This window comes from Peromyscus maniculatus, chromosome 14 (assembly GCF_049852395.1).
Source record: "Peromyscus maniculatus bairdii isolate BWxNUB_F1_BW_parent chromosome 14, HU_Pman_BW_mat_3.1, whole genome shotgun sequence".
NCBI classification, from domain to species: domain Eukaryota; kingdom Metazoa; phylum Chordata; class Mammalia; order Rodentia; family Cricetidae; genus Peromyscus; species Peromyscus maniculatus.
The window spans coordinates 71,688,281-71,716,102 of record NC_134865.1 but is presented as its reverse complement, the minus strand read 5'-3'; the positions used below and the strand labels follow the sequence as shown (position 1 = coordinate 71,716,102).

General features: G+C 46.0%; 1 protein-coding gene across 11 annotated transcripts in view; it reads left to right on the top strand.

Moving 5' to 3' along the window:
- Positions 1-27,822, top strand: part of Ttc7b (tetratricopeptide repeat domain 7B) — a 213,711-nt gene that overhangs the window by 124,840 nt on the left and 61,049 nt on the right. For all 11 annotated transcript variants that reach the window (XM_076551222.1, XM_076551224.1, XM_076551223.1 and 8 more), the window contains 6 exons: positions 2,016-2,099; positions 3,076-3,180; positions 4,749-4,866; positions 6,848-6,905; positions 12,718-12,790; positions 15,452-15,612. In XM_076551222.1, coding sequence (XP_076407337.1) covers positions 2,016-2,099; positions 3,076-3,180; positions 4,749-4,866; positions 6,848-6,905; positions 12,718-12,790; positions 15,452-15,612 — 599 coding nt within the window. The remainder of the gene's footprint in view (positions 1-2,015; positions 2,100-3,075; positions 3,181-4,748; positions 4,867-6,847; positions 6,906-12,717; positions 12,791-15,451; positions 15,613-27,822) is intronic.

Here is a 27,822-nt window from a genome sequence, read left to right as displayed (position 1 = left end):
TGCATCCCAACCCTTTTGAAGTACGTCCTCAGCCTTTATAACTCTCTCATGATTCCTCCATGGCTTATCATGGGATGTGGGTTGCTATAGTTCTGAGAGAGAGGATAGTCATTGTAGAGGAAATGCATGACTTGCCTGAGTCCTTGGCGAGCTGAGTGCTTGTTAAAGGTGGGTCGGAAATGTACCATTTGGCTGGCTGTCACGGAATCAGTGAAGTTTCTTGGAAATTCTGCAGATTGTAAAGATCTCAGTGTTTAATGGCTTCAGGGATCCAGCCTCTAAGATTGCTCGAATTTTCTTCTCCACTCTCCAACCTCCCCATTTTGTTTTATTGTGTGTTATGTCCTGCGTTTGTGTGTCGGCCCCTCCATGAGCCTCTTAGTTCCTGCTCCCTGCCCTCCGCTCTGTCCTTTAGCTGTGAGAATTCCACCATTTTCTGTTCCAGAGCTCTGCAGAGAAAACCAGCATGGGGTGCTGTAGCTGTCATGGCACACCCAGGCCAGTCTAAGGTGACCTTGACATGAGCAGTCTGAGGGGGTTCCTGGCTGTCCAAGCTTTCCTTTGCCTTGCTTTACCTCTCTGGGCTCTGTTAGTTCATTTTATCTCCACAGCCACCTCACTCCACCTTGACAGGGAAAGCAGTGGGCTGGGCAGGCAGCCCTCTTGGGCCCCCTTTCCCCTGAGGCACCTGCCTCATCACAGGACGGCCTGGCAGCTGAGCCACATTGATTCCAGGAGCCTGATGCTCCTGTGTCTTCTGGGGCCTGGTGTGTTCCCTCGGTTTCCTCTCTGTCTGCCTGGCCCTCCTTGTTGAAGATCTGCTCTGGTCATTTGCCTCCGTGAGGAAATAAGAACATAATGAAGTAGCCTCTCTGCATCCTCCCGCCTGGGCGCCACTAGCGAGTCTTCCCTTCCTTCCTCACCCGCACCTTTTTGTCCTCCTCTGGCCCCAGGCCTCGCTGGCCCTAAGGACTGCTGTCCTCCCGTGTGCTCCACAGTATCTTCATGGAGCCAGGGCTTTGTTAGCTCCAGCAGCGGCCTGTCCTGTTTCTGTTGCCCTCTTCCTGAGACTGAGTGGTGACATGCTTCCATGCCCTCTCCCCAGAGTCTTCACCTCAGTTTCTTCTCTCACTCTTCCTCCCTTCCCCTTCAGGAGAAATGGTGCCCACCATCCTCCTGTGGGGGCCTGCCCTTTCTGGCTCTAACTTGGACGTATTTGTGGACTTGGAAGCCCCTAGAACATTCTATTTCCTAGCCTCCATCGTCTTCTACCTCACCTGCTCCAGTGAGGTGGTTATGTCATGCTTCCTGCTGCGACCTGGCTACCCAAGAGGGCAGTTTGTGAATTGTGTGCCACAGCAGCCTGGCCAGCACTGGAGAAGCCAAGAAGCCTGAGTGTGCCCTTGGCTTCCACAGTGGTGCCAGGCAGGGGTAGGAGAATGAAAGCCGTTCATTAATCCACAATTATGGTGGCAGGAGATCTCAGGGGACAGAAGAAAAGAAAAAATAACCTGGAAAAGCAGCTGACATCTCAAAGATGACTTGGCTCCAACCCTGCCTCCTAGTGATCTGTTCGTCCAAATTGGACTCACTGGGCTTGCCATGGCCAAACTCAGGCAGTCTTTGCCCCTCCTCCTAAAGTACCATTCCTGTCTCCAAACTAGGTTCTTTTTCTCATCACCCTGGCCCAGTTCAGTGGCCGTTCTTGTAGATGCCCCTCTTGAAGCCTTTGGTCACTTCCATGGACACTTGTCAGTTTGGGCCTTGTGGTTGGGATGCTTGTGTGCCAGCCTCCATCTCTTCCCAGAGCACAACTGTTCATGTGTCTAGCCAGCTGGGAACTGTTGTAGCCTCTGGCGTCATGCTCCGCATGGTGGGCGAATGCCTGGAAGGTGGAGAGTTCTAGGCATTCAAGGTTAGTGGAGTGGGCAGACTTAACTACTATGGGCGCAAACTCACACTGTCTGCCATTACAGTTCTCAGTGTGGAGATGTTGTTTTTTTCTTTCCAACCAGTGCTTGGAAAGAGCCATGAAGTTTGCCTTTGAGGAGTTCCACCTCTGGTACCAGTTTGCTCTGTCTCTGATGGCTGCTGGAAAGGTGAGTCTCTTCATGAGTTCAACTCTCTTATACCATTGAATTTCATGAAAGATACACCTACCACCTCATGGAAGGCTAAGATATGATTTCAAACTATCCTGTGGCCTTTTCCTAATGGACGACCAAATTTAATTATTTAGGGTCCAAGATGGGCATAGGACTAAGATGCCCTTTTTAACCTGTTGTGACTCACTCCTATGAAATGTACATGGTTAGATAAGTCTTGAACTCCTTTGGGAATGTAGACACATCCCAGAGGTGTGTGCGTATGTGTGCACATGTGTCCGAGGGTGGGGGGGAGGCTGGGGTGGGGGTGAATGGGGGAGTGTCTAGGTTCTCCCTGGCAATGTGGAGTGTCAAGCAGCAGATGATGCTCGTCATAACCATGACTTGCTGCTGCTGCTGCTGCTGCTGCTGCTGCTGTGTGGTGGAAGCCTGGGGTGCTGAGTGACACAAGCCATGTCACTTGGTGCCTCGGTTTCCTTTTTAGCAACATGGAGTGATGATAAGTGCCTACTTCCTAGAGTCACCAGACAAGTGCAGAAACATGCACAAGTGCGCGGGGTGGGTGGCAGCCCTGCCGTTGGCACACTTGATAGAGAGGCAGCCATTAGTAAACCTGGCACTCAGTGACTTGTGAAGTGTCACCTGGGAGATTAATGGTGCTAACTGAGCTCAGAAACAGGGTTTGCTGTGCTTGTAATTGGAGTTTGTTTTCTGTAGCAGTGCAAACTTCTGCAGTCTGTATTTCTCATTGCTGCAGTGGCTGCATAAGCAAGGAGGGAGCTAGGCATGTCCCAGGGCCGCACTGCACCTTGCTCATGATAACTGCTGACGCCTCTGCCCCTCTGAGCCCCAGGCTCTGGTTATTACCGGCCCCTGGCCCCTGCCCGGTTGGGGAACCCCTCGGAGAAGGTTGGGATGTTTCCTTCTGTCAACATTGTGAGTTTTACAGAATTGCTCTGTCCTTGTACAGTCTGCCCGCGCTGTGAAGGTGCTGAAGGAATGCATCCGGCTAAAGCCGGATGATGCCACCATCCCACTCCTGGCAGCCAAGCTCTGTGTGGGTTCCCTTCACTGGGTAAGTGGGCGCTTCTCCCCTTCTCCACAGGCTCTAGCCCAGGGTCAACTTCCTCCACGCCTCCATGCCAAGCTTCACTCACCCTATGGGAGTCAGTGATTGCCAGGGTGCTCCGGGTTTTCTTTTGAACAGAAATGTGCTTGAAGTAGCGACGATAAGCTAGACTGGATTCACACTCAGAGAGATGCAGCTGCTGTGTGTTGTGACATGCAGGACTGAGAAGGTCCCAATGCCTTCTGGCCACCTTTGCTTCAGCACATGTATAACAGGACTTCCTCCGTGTATCTTCTTCACGAGCGCTTTCACAGATAGTCCTGTTCAAATGTGAAGGTGGCAGTGGTCTAGTCTCAGCGTTCTAGTACCTGACAAATACAGCATCAGGAAGCAGAAAACTGATTAACGTGCTCAGCTGGTAGTATAGATAAGCGTCTCCTACAGTGGAGCGTTCATGTCTTTGTTTCAACTTCATCTCCAGTTACTGGAGGTGAGAATAGTCTGCCCCAAGCCCAGGACTCCCTGCTGACTCAGGTGTTCTTCTCTTATAGTCTTCACTTGCTGCCTTTGTCCACGTGTTCTCGCCCAACAGGAGAAGAGGGAGCAGCCTTGTAAAGAAAATGACCCATTGTTGTTTGATGTCCCTTGAACGAACGTAGCAGGAAAAAGAGCAAGCAGGCGTAGAGTCCCAGCCCTGGTGTGCTGTGATGAGCTCCTGGGATTTGACAGTTCGGGGCTGTGAGCGAGGAACAATGCTGAGGGCCTGGAAGGGAGCAACAGAGTGTGCCTTGGCTTGGCACACAAGTGACTGCTGCTCTCCTCCCAACTGGGGTTCTGTTTGTTACTGAGATAAACACCCAAAACAAGTCATTTGTAGAGGTGGGAGGAACAAATCTTTCCTGTATGTCTTTTCATACCCTTTAGTATTAAAATTTTCACAGGCCTCGGCGATCAGGAGTATAATGAACTCCCGTGTGTTACATCCAGCTTCGTACCTTCGTCTGCCACACTTTTAAAGAAACAAATCTCATTCTTTTTCTAGTGAATTGTGCAAGAGGTCTCATTGAGTGTGCAGTTCACAAGTGCCTGTTCTCACAGGAATCTGCCAGTGCGAGGCCCATGTGCTGTGTTCTGTAAAATAGGTCAAGTTTTGAAATTTTTAACAGCTTGTGGCAAAGAGAATCCAGGTCTGAATGCATTCTTTACATCATGAATAAAGGGGAAAGCCCAAACACAAGGCATTTCAAGAGCTTTATTCTTTTCAAATATATTTCATTTGACCTCTGACCCCTGAGTCCATCCACATTCTAGAACCAACCAGTGAAAAGTGAAGATGGAGAAGGTAGAAGCCCAGCAAATGGGAAAGAAGGCACGTCCGCAGAAGATAAGCAGGAGGCCTGTGGACCACTGACAAGGCCCAATAAAGAAAAGAGAATTGCCAGGGTGGAGCTGGAGGGCTGGGGATGATTTCCAAGGCAACTCATTGGAAAACCCACTTTTAGTAGCAGGTGCTTATGGGAACTGATGTTAGAAATTTGACAGGTTGACTTTTTTTTTTTTTTTTTATTTTGCAGTTGGAAGAGGCTGAGAAGTTTGCCAAAACTGTCGTTGATGTGGGAGAGAAAGCGTCAGAATTCAAGGCCAAAGGCTACCTGGCTCTGGGGCTCACATACAGTCTGCAAGCCACTGATGGTGAGAGGAGCCCCACCCTGCAGTGTCTCCCGTCCTCCTCTGTCTAGAGGGGTACAGAAGCCGGGCTGTCCCGGTCTCCTGGCCTGGGGGGCCCCCATGCTCTTCTCTTCTTTGTCTAGACTGGGGTGGGAAATGTGAGCCCTGAGCTGGGGTCAGAGGCACATGGGGTAGTGGTGCCCAGGTTCCTGTCCTGAGAGGAAGAAGAGCAAGGCCTCAAGATGAGACCGCCAACACGACTCCACCCATCCTGGCCACAGCCCTTCATCTGGCCCATTCCTAAGGGGAAGGGTGGATATTAGGTCGTAGGTACAGTAGTATAGACGAGTTTGGGGCCAGAAACTGGCAGGGAGCTGTCCAGTTCTTTGTTTACACATTTTAACTCACATGCAGTGCAGCTAACCAGTACCCATGGCTCTTGAGGGTAGAGATTTATAGATTTTGAATATACTAAAAAAGTTTTGGTTGATGGGTTTTTTTTACTTTAAATTTAAATTTTTTACTTTAAATTAAATAATGTTTTATACACTTAAAACTTTTACAGAAAGTATAAGTTGATGTTATTTTCTGATTTTTTTAACATTTTATAAAATATAACATGAATACACACACACACACACACACACACACAAACTCAGACAAATATATAGCTTAATGACTAGTATAAGGCAGATGCCCTGAAGCACCACCAGAGCAGGAGGTAGAATCTTGCCAACCTCCTCGGGACTCTCCTCACTGCCTCTGTCAGTCACAGTAAGACAGACTACCGCTGTACTCCCACAAATTAACCCAAAGTTTGCTTTCTCTACCCTAAAATGCTGCATTTCCGGCATGTCAGTTGCTTTTCAATGCTGGGTTTCTGGCTACTTTTCCATGTACATTTGCTGTATTGACCGTACTCAGCACATGTCTTCAAATACTGACTTTCAGGGGAAGTCTGAATGCCATAGACTTACCACATAAATTCTTGATTCAGACGCAACCCTAAACAGCCTTGAGAATCAGTGCACCCTCCTAAATGCAGCCTCTTACAGCATTCCAGGTTCACTTGGGTCGGTTAGAGGTTCTCTGCAGAGCAGTTAAGGTTCTCAGTGGCCCCAGGCCCAGCTCTGTCCAGCCCTGTGGACAGCCTCCCCCTGCTGATCTCTTGGCAGGCCAGTGCTGCCCTTGTGCAGCCGTTAGGTAAGGGCCTCCTGCAGTGCAGCTCCAGACAGACTGCTCTGGACTCATCCTTACTCCACTAAAAAGTCCCCTCTTTGTTCCTAGGCAGGCTGTAAGGGAGCCATTTCCCTTGTTCTGCACAGGGAAGTGTTTGCTCACAGCCAGGAGGCCTCACGCAGGTGAACTGATATTCCTATACCCATGTTGGGTGTGGCAGCTCCATCCTCTATGATGATATGAATGTATTATATCCTGGCCATTAGCTAGCCTGAATTAAACTAGCCTAACTTAATCAAGCCACAGTCTGTGGCCCAGGGTCATAGCTGCTCCATACCAGAAGGATCTCTGAAGGCAGCTGATCACTAGTGCTTGATTCCTGACTGCACCATCCTGGCAGAGCTAGCTCTATGTGTCTGCCTTGGGGGAACGAAGGTGTTCTTTCTGGAGTTCAAATGGTCTTTGGAAAAACGCTTCCCCGCTCCCCTGCCAGCATGCTCCAGGTTTTCTCTTGAACAGAAATGTGCTTGGAAAGTAGCAATGATAACTAGACTGGATTCCCGCTCAAAGAGATACAGCTTGCTGTGTATGTGACAGGTGGGACTAAGGTCCCAAAGCTCACACTGTCTCCTTGACATTGTTCCACAGTAATGTCCACTGAGCATGGAAAGAGCCTTGGGGATGGGACAGGGCTTGCTGTCCTAGTGTGCCTGGTGCAGTAGGCACTCGGAACTTGGTACATGCCCTGTGGCTTTTGTGGTGGGTTTAGTGTTGCCACTCCCCACCCCACCTCTCCTGCCACCTACTAACAGAATCCTTTTCTCAGCTTCCTTGCGAGGGATGCAGGAGGTCCTGCAGAGGAAGGCGCTTCTTGCATTTCAGAGGTGAGTGGGAGTTCGTCTTTTCACTTGCTGTACGTAGTGTCAACCGAGTATGATGAGTATGAGAAAGGCAGGGTATTTTTAAAGATTATGTAAACAGTGTTTGGCCCCGGGGAGTCTGTTGTCTTGAGCAGCAAACGTGAAACCTCGAAACTAGAAGCGGGGTATCACTAGTTGCCCTGTTCGCCTACACTTTTAATTCTGTGGGGTAATTTTTTATTCATTCCTGATCAAGTGATTTTAGTATGAGAAAGATAGACACTTTGTCTAGGGAGCTGGTTCCTTTATTAAAGGCATTTGTCACTGTCTTGAAAAGAGGTCCTTCTTTTCTGTTTTTTTTCTGCATGTCAAGCTGTAGGAGATGAGGGGCATGGGGTGAACAGAGTCGCCAGGGATGTAGATGGAGCCAGTGTTGAGCCAGGATCTAGGTAGTTTTACTTGTAAATAATTCTACTCATTGCTGGTATAAGAAATCATCAAAATTAAGTTGGTCCCTGGAAATAGAGCCCTGTGAGGTAAAATCTAGAATTGGAATTGATCCTGTCATGTGCATGATCGTGGAACATCTGAGTTACATTGATTTCTCAAAACCGTGTTGGATACTTAGTTGCATCTTTGAAACCCTCAGGAGCCTCCCTGTGTCGGCCCCTGGGTCAGATGCTTTCCTAGGAGCTGCATAGTGCATACCTGCCATGTCCATGTGCCTTTTTCCTCAAGTCCTTATCACATGGTTTTGTTCCTCAGAAGTGCCCATGCCTCATTTCTTTGTTTCTGTGCAGGATGGTCGGTAACTCCTTCATTTTGCAGGTCCTGTTCTTGATTCATGACAAAAAGTGCCAGTTGACGTCTGCCTAGACTAGTCTCTGGGCTCAGCTTTTGTTATTAGTGTTTCTCAGCCCAGAGCATGAAAGCATCTCCATTTCAAATGATTCCGGGTTTTGCTTTCTCCAGTTCTAGTTTGTCAAACCCACAGACGGGTGCCTGAGAAAGTGGCCATCACATCTGTTTTACTGTCTTTACATCAGCACGTCTTAGTGGGTCTCTAAAGACGGCCACAGTGGTGGTCTGCCTGGGGCTGCCGGGTAGCAGAGGGTTATGTAACAGCCGTTCTGTCGGCCTGCATTCTCGTCTGTTCCTTTTCTGCTTAGGTTTGAATTGAAAGAGATTTAATGTGTTTGTTCATAAGGGACTAAGGAGCAATAAACCCTCCCAACCTAACTGACTACATTGCAGAACGCTAACCTAAATTAGTGTTTGTCTGAAATACAGAATGTTTTTAAATGCATAGAATGATTTTGATTCAAGTAGACATTGACTATTTTAGTGAATTGAGGACCTAATAAAAGCTTTAAGGAAAAGATTTTAAGTAAATAAGAAAGATTGTATTACTTTTTAAATGTAAAGAGAGCATTTAAAACCACTTGGGTGAGAAGTGTTTCTCTACCATGCATTTTATATAGTTCTCCCCAGAGTTCTGTTTATACTATTCTTTTGCTTCTGGTTTTGCTGTTCCTTTGTTTTGTTTGAAAAGAAAGTGGTACATTTAAAAGAGAGATAGGGCTGCAGATACAGCCTGTGGGAATGAAGTATTAATCAGAACTAGAGCCAGAATTTGAAACGGTTTGTTTTCCGGGGCACTCCAAAGGGGCAGTGTCTGAATAGATCGAAGTGGTGTGGCTTTACCCAGATATTGGGATATCAGCTGTTCTTACCCATAACCTTGTCACCAGCCAGTTCATTCACACTGAACAGAACTATGATGAGGCAATACTGTTGTGTGCAGTGTTAGAAGCTGTTGCTTCAGTGAACTTTGACATCCATGGAGAAAAGCAGTTGCAAAGATGTGACAGCATGTGTCATGAGTGTACTAGTAAACACTGCTCCCGGGGGAAATAGTGGCATTACATCATCCGTGCTTGCCACTCGGGGTGGCATGGCATATCTAGCATCACTTTGTTCTCTCTCTCTCTCTCTCTCTCTCTCTCCCTCTCTCCCTCTCTCCCTCTCTCCCTCTCTCCCTCTCTCCCTCTCTCCCCCTAGCTTGGGTTTAAGTGTGGTGGTTTTATGTGTAGAGGATGATAGCTTGGGGCCGAGCTGTTCCCAGAATGTGGGACTTCAGTGCTAAAGCCACCAGGACAAGCTTAAGGTGTGTACCTAGCAAGAGTGCTCTGATTTAACTGTGCACAGTTCTTCTTCATTCACAACTTCTGTGCCCATTGTAATCAGAACTGAAGGGGACTTTGAGAAATTAGCCAAACAGGACAGCAGGGTGATGATATAAAGACCAAGCCTTGGCATCACATATTCCCCCATTCCATTTCTGCTTTTGCCTCCTTCTCTGGGTATTCTTAGGTAAGATGCTTATAATAGATTCTTCATAAATTGTAGTCATTGTTGTGAGGTCTGTGCTTTGTAAGCCAGGATCAAAATTGATTAGCATTGTCTATACTCTTGGCTAGGCTCTAGACACTGTTGGAGCTGGAATTATAGATGTAGGTGGGCAGATGGGAGGATGGATGGATAGATGGGTAGTCTCTGTCGTGGAAGAAGAATTTAGAAGTGCACTGGATGTGCTGGGGTCTAGCCAGGTGGTCTTGAGTCATCCGTGTTCCAACAGCAGCTTGTATGCCTTTGTCTGGGCACTGCATCCATTACACTGTGATGATCATTTTGGGTCTCTCCTTCTGGTGGGGTATGGAGAGCTCCCTAAGGAAAGGCACTTGTATTATTTATCCCCAGACTCCTTAGAGTCTTACTTACTCTAAGTACTACATAGTATAAATAGATAGATAAACAGATGAATGGGTGAGAGTGGATGGGATTGGTGAATGGGTAGGTGGGTTAGTAAATGGATGAAAGGATGAGCCAATAAGTGGGTGGATTGATGGATGGGTAGATGACTAGAGAGTAGGTGGGTAGATTAGTAGATCATGGGAAGATGGATGGATGGATGGATGGATGGAAGAGTGGGTGGGTAGAAGAGGAAAGTAGGTAGGTGGAGTTAGCTAGGTTGGTGAATAGATGGGAGATGTGGATGGGTGGGTAGATAGATGTAGGTGGGCAGATGGGAGGATGGATGGATTTAGATGGGTAGTCTCTGTCATGGAAGAAGAATTGAATTCATTAGGGTGTAGGTGCTTTACCAATAGAGGCACTGCGAACATCACTGTGATGGCATTTTCAGTTGTCTGAGCTTCTTTTAGCAACCTGGCCAGGTGCTCCCTACTTGAGATCCCTGTAGAATTTTCAGGCTTGCAGCTTTGGGCCTTGGTTTTCATCGAGCAGAGCAGCGGCAAGCACATCACAGGGCCTTGTCCTAGGAAACGTGCTGCTGCGCTGTCCCACACAACTGAAGCAAGGTGTGTGACGTCTAAAGCAGGGAGCCCCACTTCCTTTTTCCTGTTTTCTTTGCCATTTCCCAGCCACCCCCTTTCCTTTGCTGAAGAAGTCATTTTAATTCACTAGCAAATTTTCCAAGTAAGGCGCTTCAAACTATGCATGTTTTCAGGTGCACTTCAGTAGAAACTGGCAGCTGGACTTTCATCATTAGCCTCAGTGGAAATTCTTTAGAAGTCACCATAAGGCACCCTGGGAATGGCGAAACTGCTAGCACTTCTAGTTTGTTTCTTTTACAGGCCTGTGGTTAGTGGTTCACAGTCCTTTGATGGACCAGAGTGGAGCCTTTGCCCACAACAATCACCATCCACACTCAGAATTCACCAGATCAGCTGCCAGCTTCTCACTTGACACTGGATAGGAGCAACCGTGATTTAATTTACTTTGTGGAAAAAAATACAAACTGGGCTTGAGAAAAATTATAGTTCTGACAAATTATTTTTGATGGCTGTAGAACCTGGCCCTATTATTTTTTGAAAGAAGGCAAGATAAAATAAATTAATTACTCTACATAATAAAATGTTTCTTCATAATCGATTTTATACTCATTTTCACTGGATAATTGGGAAAGACAGAAACCATGACATTTTCACCTCACTTAATGAACACCAAAGAAAAATCCTTTCATTACAAATGCATGGGGAACCAGTGCTTGTCAGCCATGCGAACTGGAATGCAGTGGAGATAGTGCTGATGAATTCTCAGCCGCCATCTCTTAAACCCATGCAGAAAAGCCCAAAGGTTGTGGCTTGTAGCCGGGCTGCTTCTAAGGGTTCCCCGGGAGTGAATTTGCTTTGCTCTTAATATTAGCAAATGGAGCCATGGGGCTCTTTCCATGGATCAGATGCCCGCTGCTTGAGCATAAGGACCTAATTTGGCCCCAGCACCCACATAAAAGCTTGGTGTGGTGATGTGTGTCTTTAACTCTGGTGCTGAGGAGGCAGAGAAAAGTGGATCCCTGTGGCTCGCTGGCCAGGGAGTGTAGTCATAGCTTTGAGCCCCAGGTTCAGGGAGAGACCAGGTCTCAGAAAAAAAAAAAAAGGAAAAAAAACAAAAGTATGAAGAGCAATAGAACAGATACTTCTGTCCTCCAGATGTGCACTCACAGGCAAGCTTACCTGCACACAGTGTGCACACACACCTCCAGATGTGTGCTTACCTGCACACACACGTGTACACATACAACACACACACAAATAATGATAACAATTTTTAAGTAAATCAAAAGACTAAGGGCAAACCCCAGTTCTGCACATAATAAAGCACTTGCCCAGACAGTGCCCAAGTTCATGGATTTGGCATGTTTTCTGGGTTGCACATATTACATGTCTTTTTCTTTTCCCATGGAAGTCTGACGATTAACTAACTAAAAGGCCTATGTCTCTAGAAAACCTTGACGAGTTGGCCACAGATGACTCCATAATGATTTGGCTTTCTGTTTCATCTTGAATTTGCTTTCTGCTGGTGAAAGTCCCTCCTTTGATCACGGAGATGGTTGTTTGCTATCCAGGACCCAGTTTGTAATTAGTCTGCTCCATGCTCCCTTTTATGGAAGTTAAGTTTGTTTTTCTCTTCCTACCAGATTGTTAAAAGCAGAAGTAGGTCCTGTACACTTTCACATTTTGAATTGCTTCTGATGAAATACATTAACTTCCACATAAAAGCTGAAAAAGGTTACACTTGAAGCCTGTTAGACAGCCAAAACAGCGTCTGTATCCAGCAGCAAGGGCCAGTGAATGGAGCCAAACCTCGTGTCTCACCACACTGTCCCATAACATAGTTATAGGAACACAATTAGTGACCTGCATGGAATTTAGTCACATCCTCACAGAATGAATGGATGGATGTCTTTCTGGTTCACAAAAACCCAAACCTCATTTTATAAGCAAAGCTGGCCTTTGATTTTCATATGTTTTTTTTTTTCTGAAATCCAGAAATTTGGATGAAGTAGCATTAAGGCCACACCAAACTTAAACAAAATAGCCATCATCTAGCCATGAGTTTATATTGGAAAGGGGTGAATACTTGTTTAGGGCCCACAGCCTGTTAGTTGGCTTTACCATGACCCAGCATGACACTGGGTTTCTGTTCAGCTAAGTGGTAACATCTGTTGAGGAGGCCAGACCTTGGGGCCTGGGGATTCCCTGTCTCTGGGCCCCTTCACAGAGTCTGGGAACCTCGATGGCCATTTTAGGTGCTGGACAAGAACCAAAAACATATTCCCATGACCTGTCTGTATATGGTGGTCAGTATGTATAACATTCATTAGTGGTATGGGAGAAGGGTTAAGGAAATGATACATAATTCAGCTGAAAATGAGGCTTTGACAAAAATCAAAATGCAGACATGAAGACAACTTCATTGTGATATGGCAAGCAAAAGTGGCCTAATGTTCTAATAGCAGTGAATGCTTTTTCAGGGCCCATAGCCTGTCACCTACAGATCACCAAGCAGCTTTCTACCTGGCTCTGCAGCTCGCCATCTCCAGACAGGTCAGTGTCTGTAATGTTCTCTAAGCTCCAATTCCTTCAGTTGGAGGCGTCGTAAGACTTTCCTTCCTTTGTCTGAGGCTGGCTTGGAACTGGGCACTGCTCTCAGGAAGCCAGCTCCTCCCAGAAAAGACCCTGGGGTCCAAGGCAGTTTGAGCATGTGCTGTGAAGACGGAAGGCCTAGGCTGATCCAGCCTGGGGTCAGAGAGCAACATGAGTGCAGGACAGGGCAGGTACCCTGACTCCAGGGGTCACCAAAGAGCCTTCGTTGCTAACAGGAATGGGGTAGTGTTTCATAGTGGAGATTTAGTCACTGGCTGGAACCTGATGGTCATAGAGTATCCATGCTTAACTAGAAAATGCCAGAAGGTATCAAGAAGAGACACCAGACCCTTTAAAATGCATAAATGATATGAACACTTACCCTGTTGCATGTTCTTGCTGGAAGGCCAAGCCTTGCTGGTGTTCATCTTCCCCAAGGCAACTTGAGCTGCCTTTCACATTCTAGTACCCTCATTCCCTCCCAGCTATTCTAGAAACTGCAGCCATATGCTTGCTAGTCCAGCAGGTGCAAGGCACTGGTGGTGACCCCAGCACATTCCTGAGCACAGACTGGAAGGGTGAATTGGAGGCTGGTTGTCAAGATATGTCATGCCCTATAGGCTGGGCTGAGGTATGCATTACCCTTCCCAGTTGCCTTAGAATAGTGCTAAGAAGTAGCTTCCATTGAGAGCCTGGGAACAGCGCAAGCCAAGATGCCTGCCCTACAAAGATGTATCACCTGGTGGGTTTATGGCTCACAGGTAGATTGGTCAGGAGCTGCCACTGCGGCAGAGGTGGGCTGAACACTGGCCATCTGTTCTCCCTTTACTCCTCATGAAGCCACCTTCCTTATGTAATAGCAGTCCTTTTCACCTGAGGTGGCAGGAAGAGAGGGCCCATGCCTGCCATTGTCGTTGCCTTGGCACTTGAACACTGCTGGTATGTGTTTGACACCCAGTAAGACTTTTAAATTAAGGAGCCAGCTCTGAATTCCTCAATCCACTCCCCTCCGAAGATGCCATTTTGAGCCCCATTTCTGTCCCTAAATACTTGCCCATCCCTGCAAACTAGCACCGTGATGATGGCTGCCTTTGCCTCCCTACTTCAGGCTGAGCAATGGTCACGCAGGAGGTTTTTGTCCCAGAGAGTGGAGACTTTTGGGTACAACTCATCCACAAGGATTGTAAGCATGTAGTGTTGAATCACCAGAGCTTTAAGTGAGTGTGTCCTGCTAACTGGGACAGAGGTCGTGACCCTTGTGGAAAGGGATCAGAATAGCTAGTCACCCCCCTTTCCATTGCTCAGCAGGATGATGTACTCCAGTTGTCTCACCTCTCTGCACTTCAGCTTTCTCCCTGCCAGTGAAGCATGTAGTCAGCTCTGGCAGTCACGACTCTAGGGTTCAAAGAAGGAAGCCTCCATAGCCAGCATTTAAGGTGCAGAGCCATGGAGAACTACAGTTCAGAGTGGAAAATCAGGGCATTCGGGGGAAACAAGGAAGTCAGGGATTCTCCTAAGGGCTGAGATTCCTGAAGATATGGGAAGAGGCAGGAGAGCTGGAGGATAGAGTTGGAGGCCACACAGGAAGGAGTCCCCTGTGCGGGTATGTTAGAATGCCTCTGTCCCCAGCTGTTTTGAAATGCAACTTCAGATTCTCCTTTCTATTAAACCTGTGAGCTCTAATGTGTTCAAATAACTACTGTACATGTAACCCTGGGCTCCATGCCCCTTTAATCTTCTTTATTAAAGAATATGCTGTGAGATGACTCAGTGGATAAGGTTCTGCCCCTGGCACATCTGTAGCCACAGCACTATGAGGCAGACAAGGTGGATCCTGGGAGCTCTGGGTTCAGTGAGAGACTCTGCCTCAAAAAATGAAGGTAGAGAGTGATGGAGAAAACACCCCATGCCAACCCTTAGTCTCTATATACACATCTACAGGCAAGCACACATGTATACACCACATACACAGAACATGTTGAACAGCTGTTGCATCATGGTTAAAGCTGTGTCTGGACCTGCTTGGATTTGGATACATCTGCTTTGCAAGTGGCCCTGTAATTTGTTTCTTGCATCCAATTATTTTGGGATGTAGTTTGGAAAGGTGTGGGGTTTTGTTTGTTTGCATATTTCCTTCATGTCCAGTGGAGATCCAGAATCTGGTCCTTAGAAAGCTATGCTAAAGGTTTCGTAGCCTATGAACTATTTTAATTTCAGTAATACTATGAAAAGGGAGAATGGTTCAGTTAATCAGCTTAATCCTATTAAGAATCCTTGGTAGCTTGCTTGTGTCTGCATTTACAGTGAAATCATCTTAGACATAATCAAAAGTACATCGGTTCTGTGGGGACCAAAAATTAGAAAGTGTTTATTTAGAGAGATGGAAAAGGCATGTGGCCAGTTAAATAGAGAAGTGGGGGTCTCTCTGGTCCCCTCATCAGTCCTATTACTGCTGAAAAGGATGTGCTCCCTTGTTTGGTCAATGTCCTGGGGCTGCCATGAAGTTGCCCCATAAAATGCGGATGTAGTACAATGTGAAACAGCTCACAGTGAACCTTATGTAACCATGACCTCTTTCTGGGTGACTGTTTAAACATTCCTTTTGGTCTTGTTTTAAACCAGATACCAGAAGCTCTAGGGTATGTCCGTCAGGCTCTTCAACTCCAAGGTGATGATGCCAACTCCCTGCACCTCCTCGCTCTCCTGTTGTCAGCCCAGAAGCATTACCACGACGCTCTCAACATCATCGACATGGCCCTGAGTGAATACCCAGAAAATTTTATGTGAGTGATCCCACCATTGATTTTCCCTTACTCTAGAATTATTGAATGAACTTCACTCTCCTTTCTAGTCTGCCAGATGTGAGCCCATCACGAACACTCAAGGGGGACAGAGAATCTCTGTTGAACCTCCTCCCACTCTACCCCCATACTTTAACAAGCTGTTTCCTAGCTACCCTAAAGCAGCTCAGGTCACCCTCATCCATTCTTCCCTACTGTGTTCCCTGGAATACACATGACTGTACCAATATGGTGGATGAATATTTTAATAGTTTTCAAGAAAAATATTGTGAATACTAATACCAATAGACTTGGCTGTGACAAAAATTCTGTTAAACTCCAGTGACTAGAATATGGGAAGTATTGCTTTAGAGACTGTTTGCCCTGTGTCCCTTGAGAGCTCCCACTAGCTCTGGGCGATTATCCTGTAACTTGGATCAGGGTGCTTTACCTCTCTGAGCCTAGGTTAATCTCTAGGAAATACATTTCCTTGAATAAGTTAATCAATAAGTATCCATACTGTAAGAATCATCATTGTAAGCAGCCACAGGCTTGAACCTGCCTGTCCATCATCACATCTGTCCTCTGAGTCACATTTTTTATTGAGCCCATGGATGTGGGATCCATTGACTCCATGCCCTGGTAGTTAGGCTGTGTGGAGAACATTGTCTTCTGGGCTACTGGGTTACCGTTTTATCCTCAGTGGAGCTTAGTTACCAGAACACAGTGGCCAGAAATAGTAAACACTCCCGCAGGCCGGAAGGTTCTAACTGTCTACATGGCTGCAGATCCAGTAACGGGCGGGGGCAGCTTGGGGAGAGGGAGCACGGGGAGAGGGAGGACGGGGAGAGGGAGGAGTGTGGAAGGTGGCCCTGCTTTCTCTCTCCTTTCAGGAGTGCAGCAGTAGCGTATAAAGGAGTCAGCTCTGGCTTGATCTCCTGGCCTCAGCCCCTCCTGGTGTTTTTAATTAGTGCTTTTTCATCTCTCCTTGGAAAATTGGTTCACACATTTCCTTTGTAAACATTTCTTTGTCTTTAAGGAAGGGACTCTTCTCCTCTCCCCTTCTAGAGCTGTCGTCTCCTTATAATCTAGGAAGCCTCTGACTGGGGTTCTCTTCTGTAGCCTGAGCTTTTTGCAGAGCAAACTAAAGATCTTTGCTACAGTTTTGCTTCTTGAACATCTCAGACTTGCTCTTGTGACACCTGTGTATTTTTGGATTGTGTCCCAAGATGTTTAGCCCTGTAGAATCTCAAAGTGTTTAAATTACTTTAAAAAGTGTTTGGTCCTTTCTCCACCTTGATAAAGTAGTAAAGTACAATGTGATACAATTGAATTTGATCTCTCCGGTCAGTATTTATAAAGCACCCTTCTCTGATTCTTACCTCCAACACACGTGTCCATGTGTGAGCGCACACCCACTCCCCTCAGTAGATATTACATTCCAGCGTGTGGCTCCTGTTTCAGTAGCTCACACTAGCACTCTGGAGGAGCTTCCTAGACTACTGGCCACACTGCACAGTGAGCAATAAACAGTGATGGCAAAGGTGGTAATGCCTCCAAGTGACAGCACGGCAGCTGACAGCCCTTTCAAGCAGTGGAGATATTTGAGGAATGCAAGCCTCTTGTTTTAATGTTAAGCTGAAAGCTGGAAAAAGCAGAGCATATGGCAGCAGGTCTGAGAACAGCCCATGACTTGTTTGCTTTTCAAATACTTGTATTTTTTCCTTTGTGATGGGAACTTCTCCCCAAGAATACTTACTAAAAGTTGAGACCTGATGTGGGTTCCACAGTTCCCTCCTGGCCTGGGTAAAACCTGTTAGCACCAACCTAAACAAGAGTGACTCTGTCTTGTTCCAACTGCAAGGAATTATGTTTGTTCTTGATAAGTTTGTCCCCAGCAGAACTTTAGACTCTGAAGCCTAGGGTTACCTCTAGTTTCATTTATCCCTAAGCCACAGATAGTAACAACCTCAGAGCTGATAGTATGTTCGAACTTATTCCCTGGGAATGAAACTCCTTCCCCTCGGGTCAGCCCTGTTTGTCCTGTTGAGCACTTGCCAGATAAAGATAGCTGAAGGTTCTCATGGAAGCAGCTGGTCCTCCAGCATTGCCCCATCTGCAGTAGTCTGTTTTTCATGACTATAACAGAAACAACCTGGAGCTGGGTTAATATTTGTGAAGAAAAGAGATTCATTTACATATTTATCTAGAGGTCCAAGGGCTTGGTGTTAGATTTTGCTCATCTTTGATGAGGGTCTCCTTGGCTGTTTTGTATCTATTACATGGTAGATGGTACATGGAGGGAACACGTGCACAAAGGAGAAGTCACAGAGTGAACAGGAATCAAGAGAACAGGAATGGTCCAGCCTTGCACTTTTATAGCAGTCTAGGCACAAGAAAATTAACGAGGGTCCCATAAGAATTACATCAGTTACTTAGAAGAGCAGAGTCCCCAGGGACATAATTACCTTGTACTAGGCCCCTCTTAAAGGGTAGTATCTTGGTTACCTTTCTATTGCTATGGCAAATACCATGACCAAGGTAACTTATAGAAGAAAATGATTATTGGGGGCTTACAGTTTCAGAGGATGAGTCCATGACCATTGTGGCAGGGAGCGTGGCATACAGGCATGGCATTAGAGCAGTATCTAAGAGCTTACATCTTGATCTCAAGCCTGAGGCATGGAGAGAGCTAATCAGGAACGACATGTCCTTTTGAAATCTCAAAGCCTGCCCCCAGTGACACCTTCTCCAGTGAGGCCACACCTCCTAATCCTTCCCAAATGGTTCCAAGTATTTGAAATATGAGCCTATGGGGGCCATTCTCATTCAACCCACCACAGGTGGTATGTATCTGATAGAAATTTCTAGGCTGCTGGTTATTGTTATTACCATCTGTGGTATGGATAAAGAAGCATAAGGTGCTGCTAGGCTTTAGCAAGGCTAAGGTTCTGCTGGAGACATCATTAGGACCTTAGCTTGTCTTCTCTCTACTTTCTTTTTCTTTATGACCCACAAGCTGAGTTTGCTCCACTCTGAGTTCCTGCCAAGATGTGGTATCTTTGTTAGAGGCCCAAAGTGATGCAGCACTTTTTGTGACCTGGAACCTCTAGAACCATGAACTGGAGTCAGCCCTCTCTCTGTCTGAGATGTTTGCTGCAGGCCTTTCAGTACAGTGTCAGAGTGGACCATGTAGCATCCTCATTCGCCATGAAATTAGAACTCATGTTTCAGTGCCTTCAAAAAGCTTCACAGGGACCCAGAAAGTCTAAGAGCCACCATCTCGGCCATTTTGTTGTTCGAAGCAGAACTGTAAGTGAATGAAGATTCAAAAACTGTAGGGATTCTGAGACCCAGGAATCCTATGGGGGTACAGGGGCAGGGTCTTATGTAGCTCAGTCTAGTGTCAAACTTAACCTTGTAGCTGAGGATGATCTGGAACTCCTGGTCCTCCTGCCTCCACTTTCCGAATACCAGGATTACACGTGTGTGCCATCATACCCAGTTTATCACATGATCCGGATGAAACCCAGGGCTTCATGCATGCCAAGCAAACACTGTACATGTTTCACATGAGTCACATGCTCAGCCTGAAATTCCTTCCTAAAGGAACTCCAAAAGTAAACTCTGGAGAAGCTGGTGTTGTGGACTTAATTCTGCATGGAAGGAAAGGAATGCAGATTCTTTTGATAGCAGTTGAGGGTTCAGCTGTAGGAGCTGGACAAACCTGGCTTTGAGCTTCCAACCCTCGAGCTCTGAGAAACTCACTTGTCACTTTGTCTCATCTTTCATTTGCAGAATGTGGCTAATAAAATACCCGTATCAGAGGTTTGCTGTGAGAATTGAGTTGGCTAATGGATTCATAAGGCACTTGTACTGGTAACTCCTTAGTGCCTGAAAGTAATTCATATTATCACACCACCCCAGTGGCTTCAAACATATTTTAATTGTTATCAAATAATGAATAGAAACTAAAGAATGTTTATTCAGTATATTTAAGATGATAGTATAAAGCATGAATATTCATTACTTATTTAAGAAAAGAACATTAATGGTGTCCATGAATTGCCTATGCATGTATTCATTTGTGCTCACACATACATTTACAAATATTTCTCATGTAATGTAATGGATGGGTTTCCTTTCTGGCCAATCCTGTTGTACTCACCTGACAGGTTAATTATTGTCTTGACTTCTATGTTGGTCATTGTCTTATCTGGTCACTGTCTATGCTTATATTTGTAAGTATTGAAGATTTTCAGTTTTGAATGTTTTATGTATTTTAAAATACAACTCAGGTACTACTTGCTTTCAGTGCTTAAACTATTCCTGAGGTTTGGTCTTGCTGCATATTTACCCAATCTACTGTAAGGAGACATGGTCGCTTTCTTTGGGGGGCTGTGATGGAAAATGCTGCTGTAAATATTCGCTACAAGTCTCCTAGCACCTACATTCAAGGATTCTTATGGACTCTATGAGAAATGGATAGGTCATAGGTCATAGGATGTGTGTTTCTGTTGTTGTTTGCTTTGATTTTTTTTTTTTTTTTTTTTTGAGACAGGGTATCTCTATGTAGCCCTGGCTGGCCTGGAGTTCACTCTGTAGACCAGGCTTGAATTCATGAAGATCTACCTGCCTCTGCCCCCCAAGTGAAGAGATTAAAGGTGGGCATGCACCAACATGCCTGGCAGATAGGTCTATTTTTGAGTTTACCAATAATTCCAAAGCTTTGGCCAGATAGTGTTCCTTCCAGTCCTAGAGCCCCTGTGACTCCTGCACCATATTGCCAGATTTGTTCTTTGCTGCACAGTGGCCATGGGCTAACGATCGCGTTGTGAGTTGTGGCAGGCCCTCCTTACCAATGAGGTTGCACTGTCTTTTCATTTGTGCATTGGTCGTTCAGTCTTCCCCTTTTGTAAAGGATGATAGAGGTCTTTGCTTAGTTTTGACTTGGGTTGTCTTCACAGATTATGAAATTTGTGAGGTTTTTTGATATTTACGTTTACAAGTTCCTTTTGTTGATACAAGCTGTGATTTCTTTATATTTGCTTCTTCTCTTTTATTTTTAAAATTTATTTGTTTATTTATTATTTGTGTGTGTGTGTATGTGTGTATGTTTGTGTGTGTGTGCATGTGTGTGTGTGTGTGTGTGTGTGTGTGTGTATGTGTGTATGTTTGTGTGTGTGTGCCTAAGTTAGTTTATGCGTACCATGTGTGTTTGGGAGCCCAAAAGAGCCCAGAAGAAGGTACTGGATTCCCTGGAACTAGAATGATAGATAGTTGTGAGCTACTGTGTGGATACTGGGAACTGAACCCAGGTCTTCTTTTTTTTTTTTTTTTTTTTAATTGAAAATATTTTTTTTTTGTTTTTTGTTTTTTTTTTTGTTTTTGTTTTTTTTCCGAGACATGGTTTCTCTGTGTAGTTTTGGTACCTGTCCTGGATCTCACTCTGTAGACCAGGCTGGCCTCAAACTCACAGAGATCCACCTGGCTCTGCCTCCCAAGTACTAGGATTGAAGGCATATGCCACCACTGCCTGGCAAAAATAATTTTTAACACTATATTCTGATCATATTTCCCCTCCCCTATCTCCTCCCAGATCCTCCCCAACTCCCCACCCTTTCAAATCCACTCCTTTTCTTTTTTCTCTCATTAGAAAGCAAACAGGTATCTAAATAATAATAATAATAATAAAAAAAAAAAAAAAAAAAGATTACATTAAGAAGCAGCCCACCCAGACATCCTGTGAGTATCTGCAGGTCAAGATTCATGAGGTAAACAGCCTTCTTCTTAGGTCCAGCTTCCTATCAAAGGCAAATTTAAGGAGCACATTTCTTACATCATTACTTAGCTCAAGCACAATGATGGCCTCTGTAATCACTAAATCAAAACACTGCTCAAGAGGAGGTTTCAACTTAAACCAAATTCCTTAGAGAATATGTAGGCATGTTTTATTATTTTTTATTTTATGTGTATGAGTATTTGCCAGCATGCATGTAAATGAACCACGTATGTGACTGGTGCCCACAGAGGCTAGAAGAGGGTGTCAGATCCCAGAACTGTTGTCACAGATGGTTGTAAGTCTACATATGCATGCTGGGAACTTAACTGAAGAACAGTAGATACTCTCAACCACTGAGCATCTCTCCAGATCCATTTCTCATCATGCCTGTTACAGTGTGCTGTGTGAATGTTCGAGGTCGTCACTGCTGAGTAGATGACTGCCTCTGTGGATGGTTTGTGTTCAGGTCTTTTCGGGTTCCACTGGTGTAAAAAGGAACGTGACCACCTGGAAAACCTCCCCCAGGTGTGAGGGCTGGGGGTCCTTGCAGAGAAGGTGTTGCAGAAGATCTGCGTCCTCTGATCCAGAGAGGTGGATGTTTTTAGTTGCAAACACACCTGAAGGTGTCCACATACCATAAAGATCCAAACTTGTGTTTGAAAAGTCACTTTCTTGTGCACCTGATGGTTTCATAGAAGTGCTCTCGAGCTGGTGCCCTCACTAGTAAATACTACATGAGAAAGTGTGAGTATGTACTCTTCTTAAACAGGGAAAAAACCAAACTTCAGATCAATGACAAAACAGCTGGAGCGTTACATAACCACGCTTGTCTGGGGCAAACGAGGGGCCAGGGAGCCGGGGAGTTACTGTTTAAAGGATACAGAACAGTTTGCCAGATGAAGAGTTCTGAAGGCTAGAGAGATACAGTTCAGTCACTAAAGTGCTTGCTGCGAAAACATAAGCACTGAGTTCAACCTCTAGAACCCACATAGGAAGCTATATGTAGGGGCTGGAGAGATGGCTCAGTGGTTAAGAGCTCTGGCTGCTGTCCTAGAGGACGAGGGTTCAATTCCCAGCACTCACATGGTGGCTCACAACTGTCTGTAACTCCAGTTCCAGAGTATCCAAAACTCTTTCCGGCTCTCTGCAGGCATTACACACATGTGGAGCATGGACATGCAGGCAGGCAAACCGTCCATATACATAAAATGTTTCACAAGGCCGTGTGTGGTAAAATCTCTGCATTGAGAAGGTGGGGACAGGCTTCCCCACTGGCCAGTTACCCAATCAGTGAGTTCCAGGCCAGTGCTAGACCCTGTCTCAAAAACAAGGTATATAGCACCTGAGGAACAATGACTGAGGTTGACCTCCAGCCTCTGTATTCGCACACACACAAATTCTGGAGATGGATGGCACAGCATTGTGAATATACTTGAATACCATATACTTAAAAATAGCCAAAATGGCAAACTTTATACTATATATGTTTTACTGCATTTATTAAAACAACAACTTTCTTGACTTTTATTGTTGATTTGCTTGGGTATAGGTTGGTTTCCAGTAAGTATTCTTCAGAATTAGATGACTACGGACTCTTGGTCTGGATCATTAAACCAGTATTCTTTCAGAACAGACTTGCTGAGCCAAGGTGACATATCCCACACACTATCCCAACATCTGTTACCTTTCTGTGAGGTTTGGGTATTTGATGAGGTCTTTGGTAAACTGGGGTGCTTGTTAGGAGTAGCACCCCAATCCACTGACCAATGAATGGCTCAGAGGCCAACACGGGATTTCCAACCAAAGACTGGGAAGACTGGAAGTGTTTGCAGCTGTGTTTGTTTGTGTGTGTGTGGGGGGGTGTTCCTTCCTGGATGGCCAGAAGCAGCCAACCCTGATGGATGGGTGGTGCTCCCTACACCTCTTTCCCATGTTCACCTAGTCAGGTACTTCTGGTTTAAATTCCTCAAGTAAGCCGGGTGGTGATGGTGCACGCCTTTAGTCCCAGCACTCGGGAGGCAGAGGCAGGCGGATCTCTATGAGTTCAAGGCCAGCATGGTCTACAGAGTGAGTTCCAGGACAGGCTCCAAAGCTGCACAGAGAAACCCTGTCCTGAAAAATTAAAAAAAAAAAAAAAGAATAAATAAGTAAATAAATAAATTCCTCAACTATCTTGTGCCCTTTCCAGAAGAGCCCCTCTCTTTAGGTACATTTTTATTTCTTTCAAGTTAGGCCAGTCTCCTTGTCAGCTCAAGGTCAAGTCTGCTCAGCAGATCTAGGAGAAGTCAGGCTGAGGCCAGAAGGTCCGTACCGAAGCCAATCCTCTCCAGTCATCACCCAGGAAGTTGATTTAGTTGACTGTTTTTCAAGATCACTAAGTTCTCCTAGTGTCAGTCAGTAGTTCCAAGAATCACCTTCAGAATTTTCACAGTGTGCTTTCTGGAAACTATGGGTCTGCAGTGTCTTGCCCAGATTGCTCTGCACACCAGAAACCTGAGCATCATGTACTGTGAGCAGCTGGATCCCACAGCCATGCACAGCAGCCTGGTAGCCTTGGGGAGAGCCATGCATGTGTCTGCCTAGTCCTTCTGTCCCCGACTTTTCTTTTCCCTTGGCACTCTCTGTGATTGCTGGGCCAAGGGCATTCCTTACCATTCCCTTTACAAAACCTGAGGGCAACTTCTCTGTCCCCTTTTGGTGCCTCATGCCATCCAGTCAGAGAGCCCTTAGGAAGGAGTCCTGCCTGTGTGTGTAGACCCTGTTGTTCTGAGGGTAGCACAGCATTCAATGGCTCCCTTCGTTAAAGCAGGAATTCAAGGGGATCAAAATGATGGCAGCATGATTCCAGAGGTGTTTTCAGTCCAAACTGGGCAGGCCATTTTTACGGCTCTAGAATACTAATTCAAACTGAGATCAATTACTGAAACAGGAGCCAATAATGAGGCAAACTACATAGTACCTTAGCTGATTTATGTCAGTTGTTTGTTCTAAAAATACTTCTAGACGGCTCAGGGTGTGTTCCAATTTATTGACTCTTTGAACTGAGAGGCAAAATATAAGTAATATGGTCTATCATAAAGAAGAGGCAGGCTTAGGATCACAAGGGTGCAACCACATCATCAGGCTTGCATCTGTCCCCAGCCCCATCCTTCCCAGGGCAGGATAAGAGGCAGCTAAGCCCTGGAAAACCAGCTACTTACATATTCTTTGGCACTAAGAATCTTTGTTTTACCAAATCACTGTGGTCTTGATGTTCTGGTACAGCTGACCTGAGAGTGTGGGGAGATAGTCCAACTCTGTTGCTTGTTGGCAACTGAGACCAGAGAGAGAGAAAGGCCAGTGGGATTCCAGATGTGCTGGCACATTACGCCGTGTCTCCTAGAGCAGCGGAGGGTGTCAAAATGGTCAGGTTTGTAGAACTTCCTTAGCAGTTAAATAGCTCACATCTGTCAGTGAGCCACTGGGTAGACCTGTCGCCAGAGAAGCTGCTACTTGAAGAGAGCCTAGCCCTCAGACACGCTGTTGGCAGCTGACCAGGAGGCAGAATGCATCTGGGTGTGTGACAGGACCAAGTATCCAGATTAACCCCTTCAAAGCCTGAGAACAGCCTGTGAACTTTCATTTATCAGCAAAGATTTTTGGATCTGAATATATTTCAAAAACATTTGAGTTTGATGCCCATTTGGGTAGGCATGATGCCAGACTCTCCCAGCTATTGAACGTGATTTTCATTACCTGTTCTGGAAAACATCTGAGTCTTCATCCCTAAAGAGGACTTACTAAGCTCATTCAGGATCCCTGAATGTCCACATGCTAGTGGGGCAGTTGCTCAGTGCTCTCTAGACTCAAGGGAGGACCGTGAGATATAGCTGCCATTCTGAATGATGCCTCAGACTAGTAGACTGGCTCCCCAGTGCACCCTCATTGTAGCCGTGTGGGCAACACTAGGCAGAGTTCTAGCACAACCCTCAGAAAGTGCTCAGAAGGTCTCCTTGGTAGGGCAAGTGCCATGTGTTCCTTACCACAGCTAGGGTGCCCACAATGGTGAGCTTACTGTGAATGGGTGTGCAGAATGCCCACCTAGCTGGGGACTAAAGGCATGCTCCCAAGAGTACCATTGGAGGCGAGTGTGGTGCATACCAATCGTTCCTTTTTCTCGGGAGCCCAAGAGTTTGGAGCCAGCCTGGGCAACGTAGCAAGCCCTCAATTCTAAGTAAATTAATTAATTTCTCCCGGGAATGAATAAGCATGGGAAGAATTTCTGAAGTACAAGGACCATGGGAGCTCCTTCCTGGGCAGTTGTTTTTCTTTTGTTTTCAAACAGACCACGGACGGTCTGTCTGTCCTCCATCAGGGTGGAGAGCAATAAACAGCAGTGCTTTTCGGCTTAACTTCATACCCACATTACATGGGAATCTAGCTGTGTGTGGTTTCCAACTGGGGGGCAGCAGGTGGAAGAGAGAGAGATTCTGTTTTTCACAAGAATCTTTCCAGTAGATTCTGCAGCTACACATCTTGGTCTATACTCAGAGTAACAAAATATTCAGAGATCTGTTGAGGTCTTTTCTAGCTTTGCATTAAAAACTTGTATCTTCTTTTTCTACTGAGATCATAATTAAGAGATCATATATGTCAATAGTAGTTAGGTAAACCAAATGATCTATGACATTATTTCCTGGGTAACAAATGAATAACCAGATTGTCTGAGTGTCATTTACTGACTCTTTGCAATGAGTGAGGACTCAAGGAATATTTGATAAGTATTAACAGTCACGTGACCTGGCTGACACCTCACTCCTTCCAGATGAAAGGGAATGAGAAGGCTGTGTCTCAGCTTTGGCCCCATACAGCTGTAAGCCAGCACCACGGGCTGCCTGGTAGGGATTAGTCACAGTAGCTAAACTCGGGGCCACAGGCTAGTTTTTTTGTTCATGTGTTTGTTTGTTTGTTTCTCTGGCATTTGTCCATTAAGAAAGCCCAGCCAGGTCAACTATGGCTCCAAACAGCACATAGTAGGCCTAGAAATGTTGAAGACAGTCAACAGAGGAAGAGTTCATTCAGGCTACATTGGAACCTTCAGAAGGGTTGGCTGGCTGGATTTGAAGACATGCTTCTCCTGGACAGGGCTGGCTGCACATGGCCTGCTTCGCCTTCTCTTTCAGAACACCTGTTTTCAAATGACTCATCTGGCTTTAAATCCTCATCTCTCTCCTCATCACCACATTGCTTTGCATTTCTCATATCGCTTGGATCAGTTGGCTCGGCTGCCAACCCGTCTTCTCTATTTAAAATTGCTTTTGAGCACACTTGCCGCACCCACCCTGCACCTCCACCTCTGCTGATCTAGTCTTTCCTTTGCCTAGTGTCACGGGCACGCTTTCCTTCAGGGCCTTGGCGGCAGCTTTGCTCCATCTCTCCAGGTGGACTGCCCAGCTCTGAAGTGTGTGTGGCAGGGGGGAGCCAGGGTTCTGTGGATCTGGGCCCACTGTAGCAAATCTCCCAGGCTGCTCTGTGCAGCTGCTTCTGCATCCTGCCCACGGTCAGGAGATAAGCAAAGGAAGGTTCCTAACATGAGGAGTTCACAGAGCCGCACAAGATCCCAAGTGTTCAGGTTCCTAGGATTTTATTTCTAAATCAGCTGCCATGAATGCAGCCCTCACAGCTAGTTAGTGCAGGCTTAGATGATTATTATGCAAGTTTCCTCCTCGAGGGACTTAACAAGCTATAGGATATCAGAGCCTCAGACGTTCCAGTTTTTTTAAATGTGTGTGTGTGTGTGTGTGTGTGTGTGTGTGAGAGAGAGAGAGAGAGAGAGAGAGAGAGAGAGAGAGAGAGAGAGAGAGAGAGAGAGAGAGATGTAGACTGGGTGTCTCAGTGCCTGTGTGAAGATCTTGAGGACCTGTAGTGGGAAGGACCACCTTAGATGCCAGTTGTTGCTTTCTATGTTGTATGAGACAGGGTCTCTTGTTTCCCACTGCATACTCCAGCCTAGCTGACCAATGATCGTCTCAGGATCTTCCTGTCTCCGCCTCCCATCCCACTCTAGGAGTCCTGGGATTACAGACAGGTGCCGTCACCTCTGGCTGTACGTGGGTTCTGGGGATCCAAACTCAGATCCTCGTGTCTACACAGCAAGTACTTAACACACACACACCCCAGCCATCTCCTCAGCCCTCACTGAGCATTCTTGATCAGAAAGTTTTGTGAGGCACATTAATTTTCCGAATTTTGAAATATGCACTTTTAGCTTTATCTTTCCCCCTAGCCCCAAGTTGGGACTTATGGGAGTAGACCCAGGAGAAAGGTGAACAAGAGTCACATACAGTGGGTGGGGCAGATTCCCGAGGGTCAGAGCATCATCCTAGGATGATTCCGAGATGGCCAGCCTGCCTGATATGTGCCACTTGGACTCGTTTCCTGTGAAGAACAAT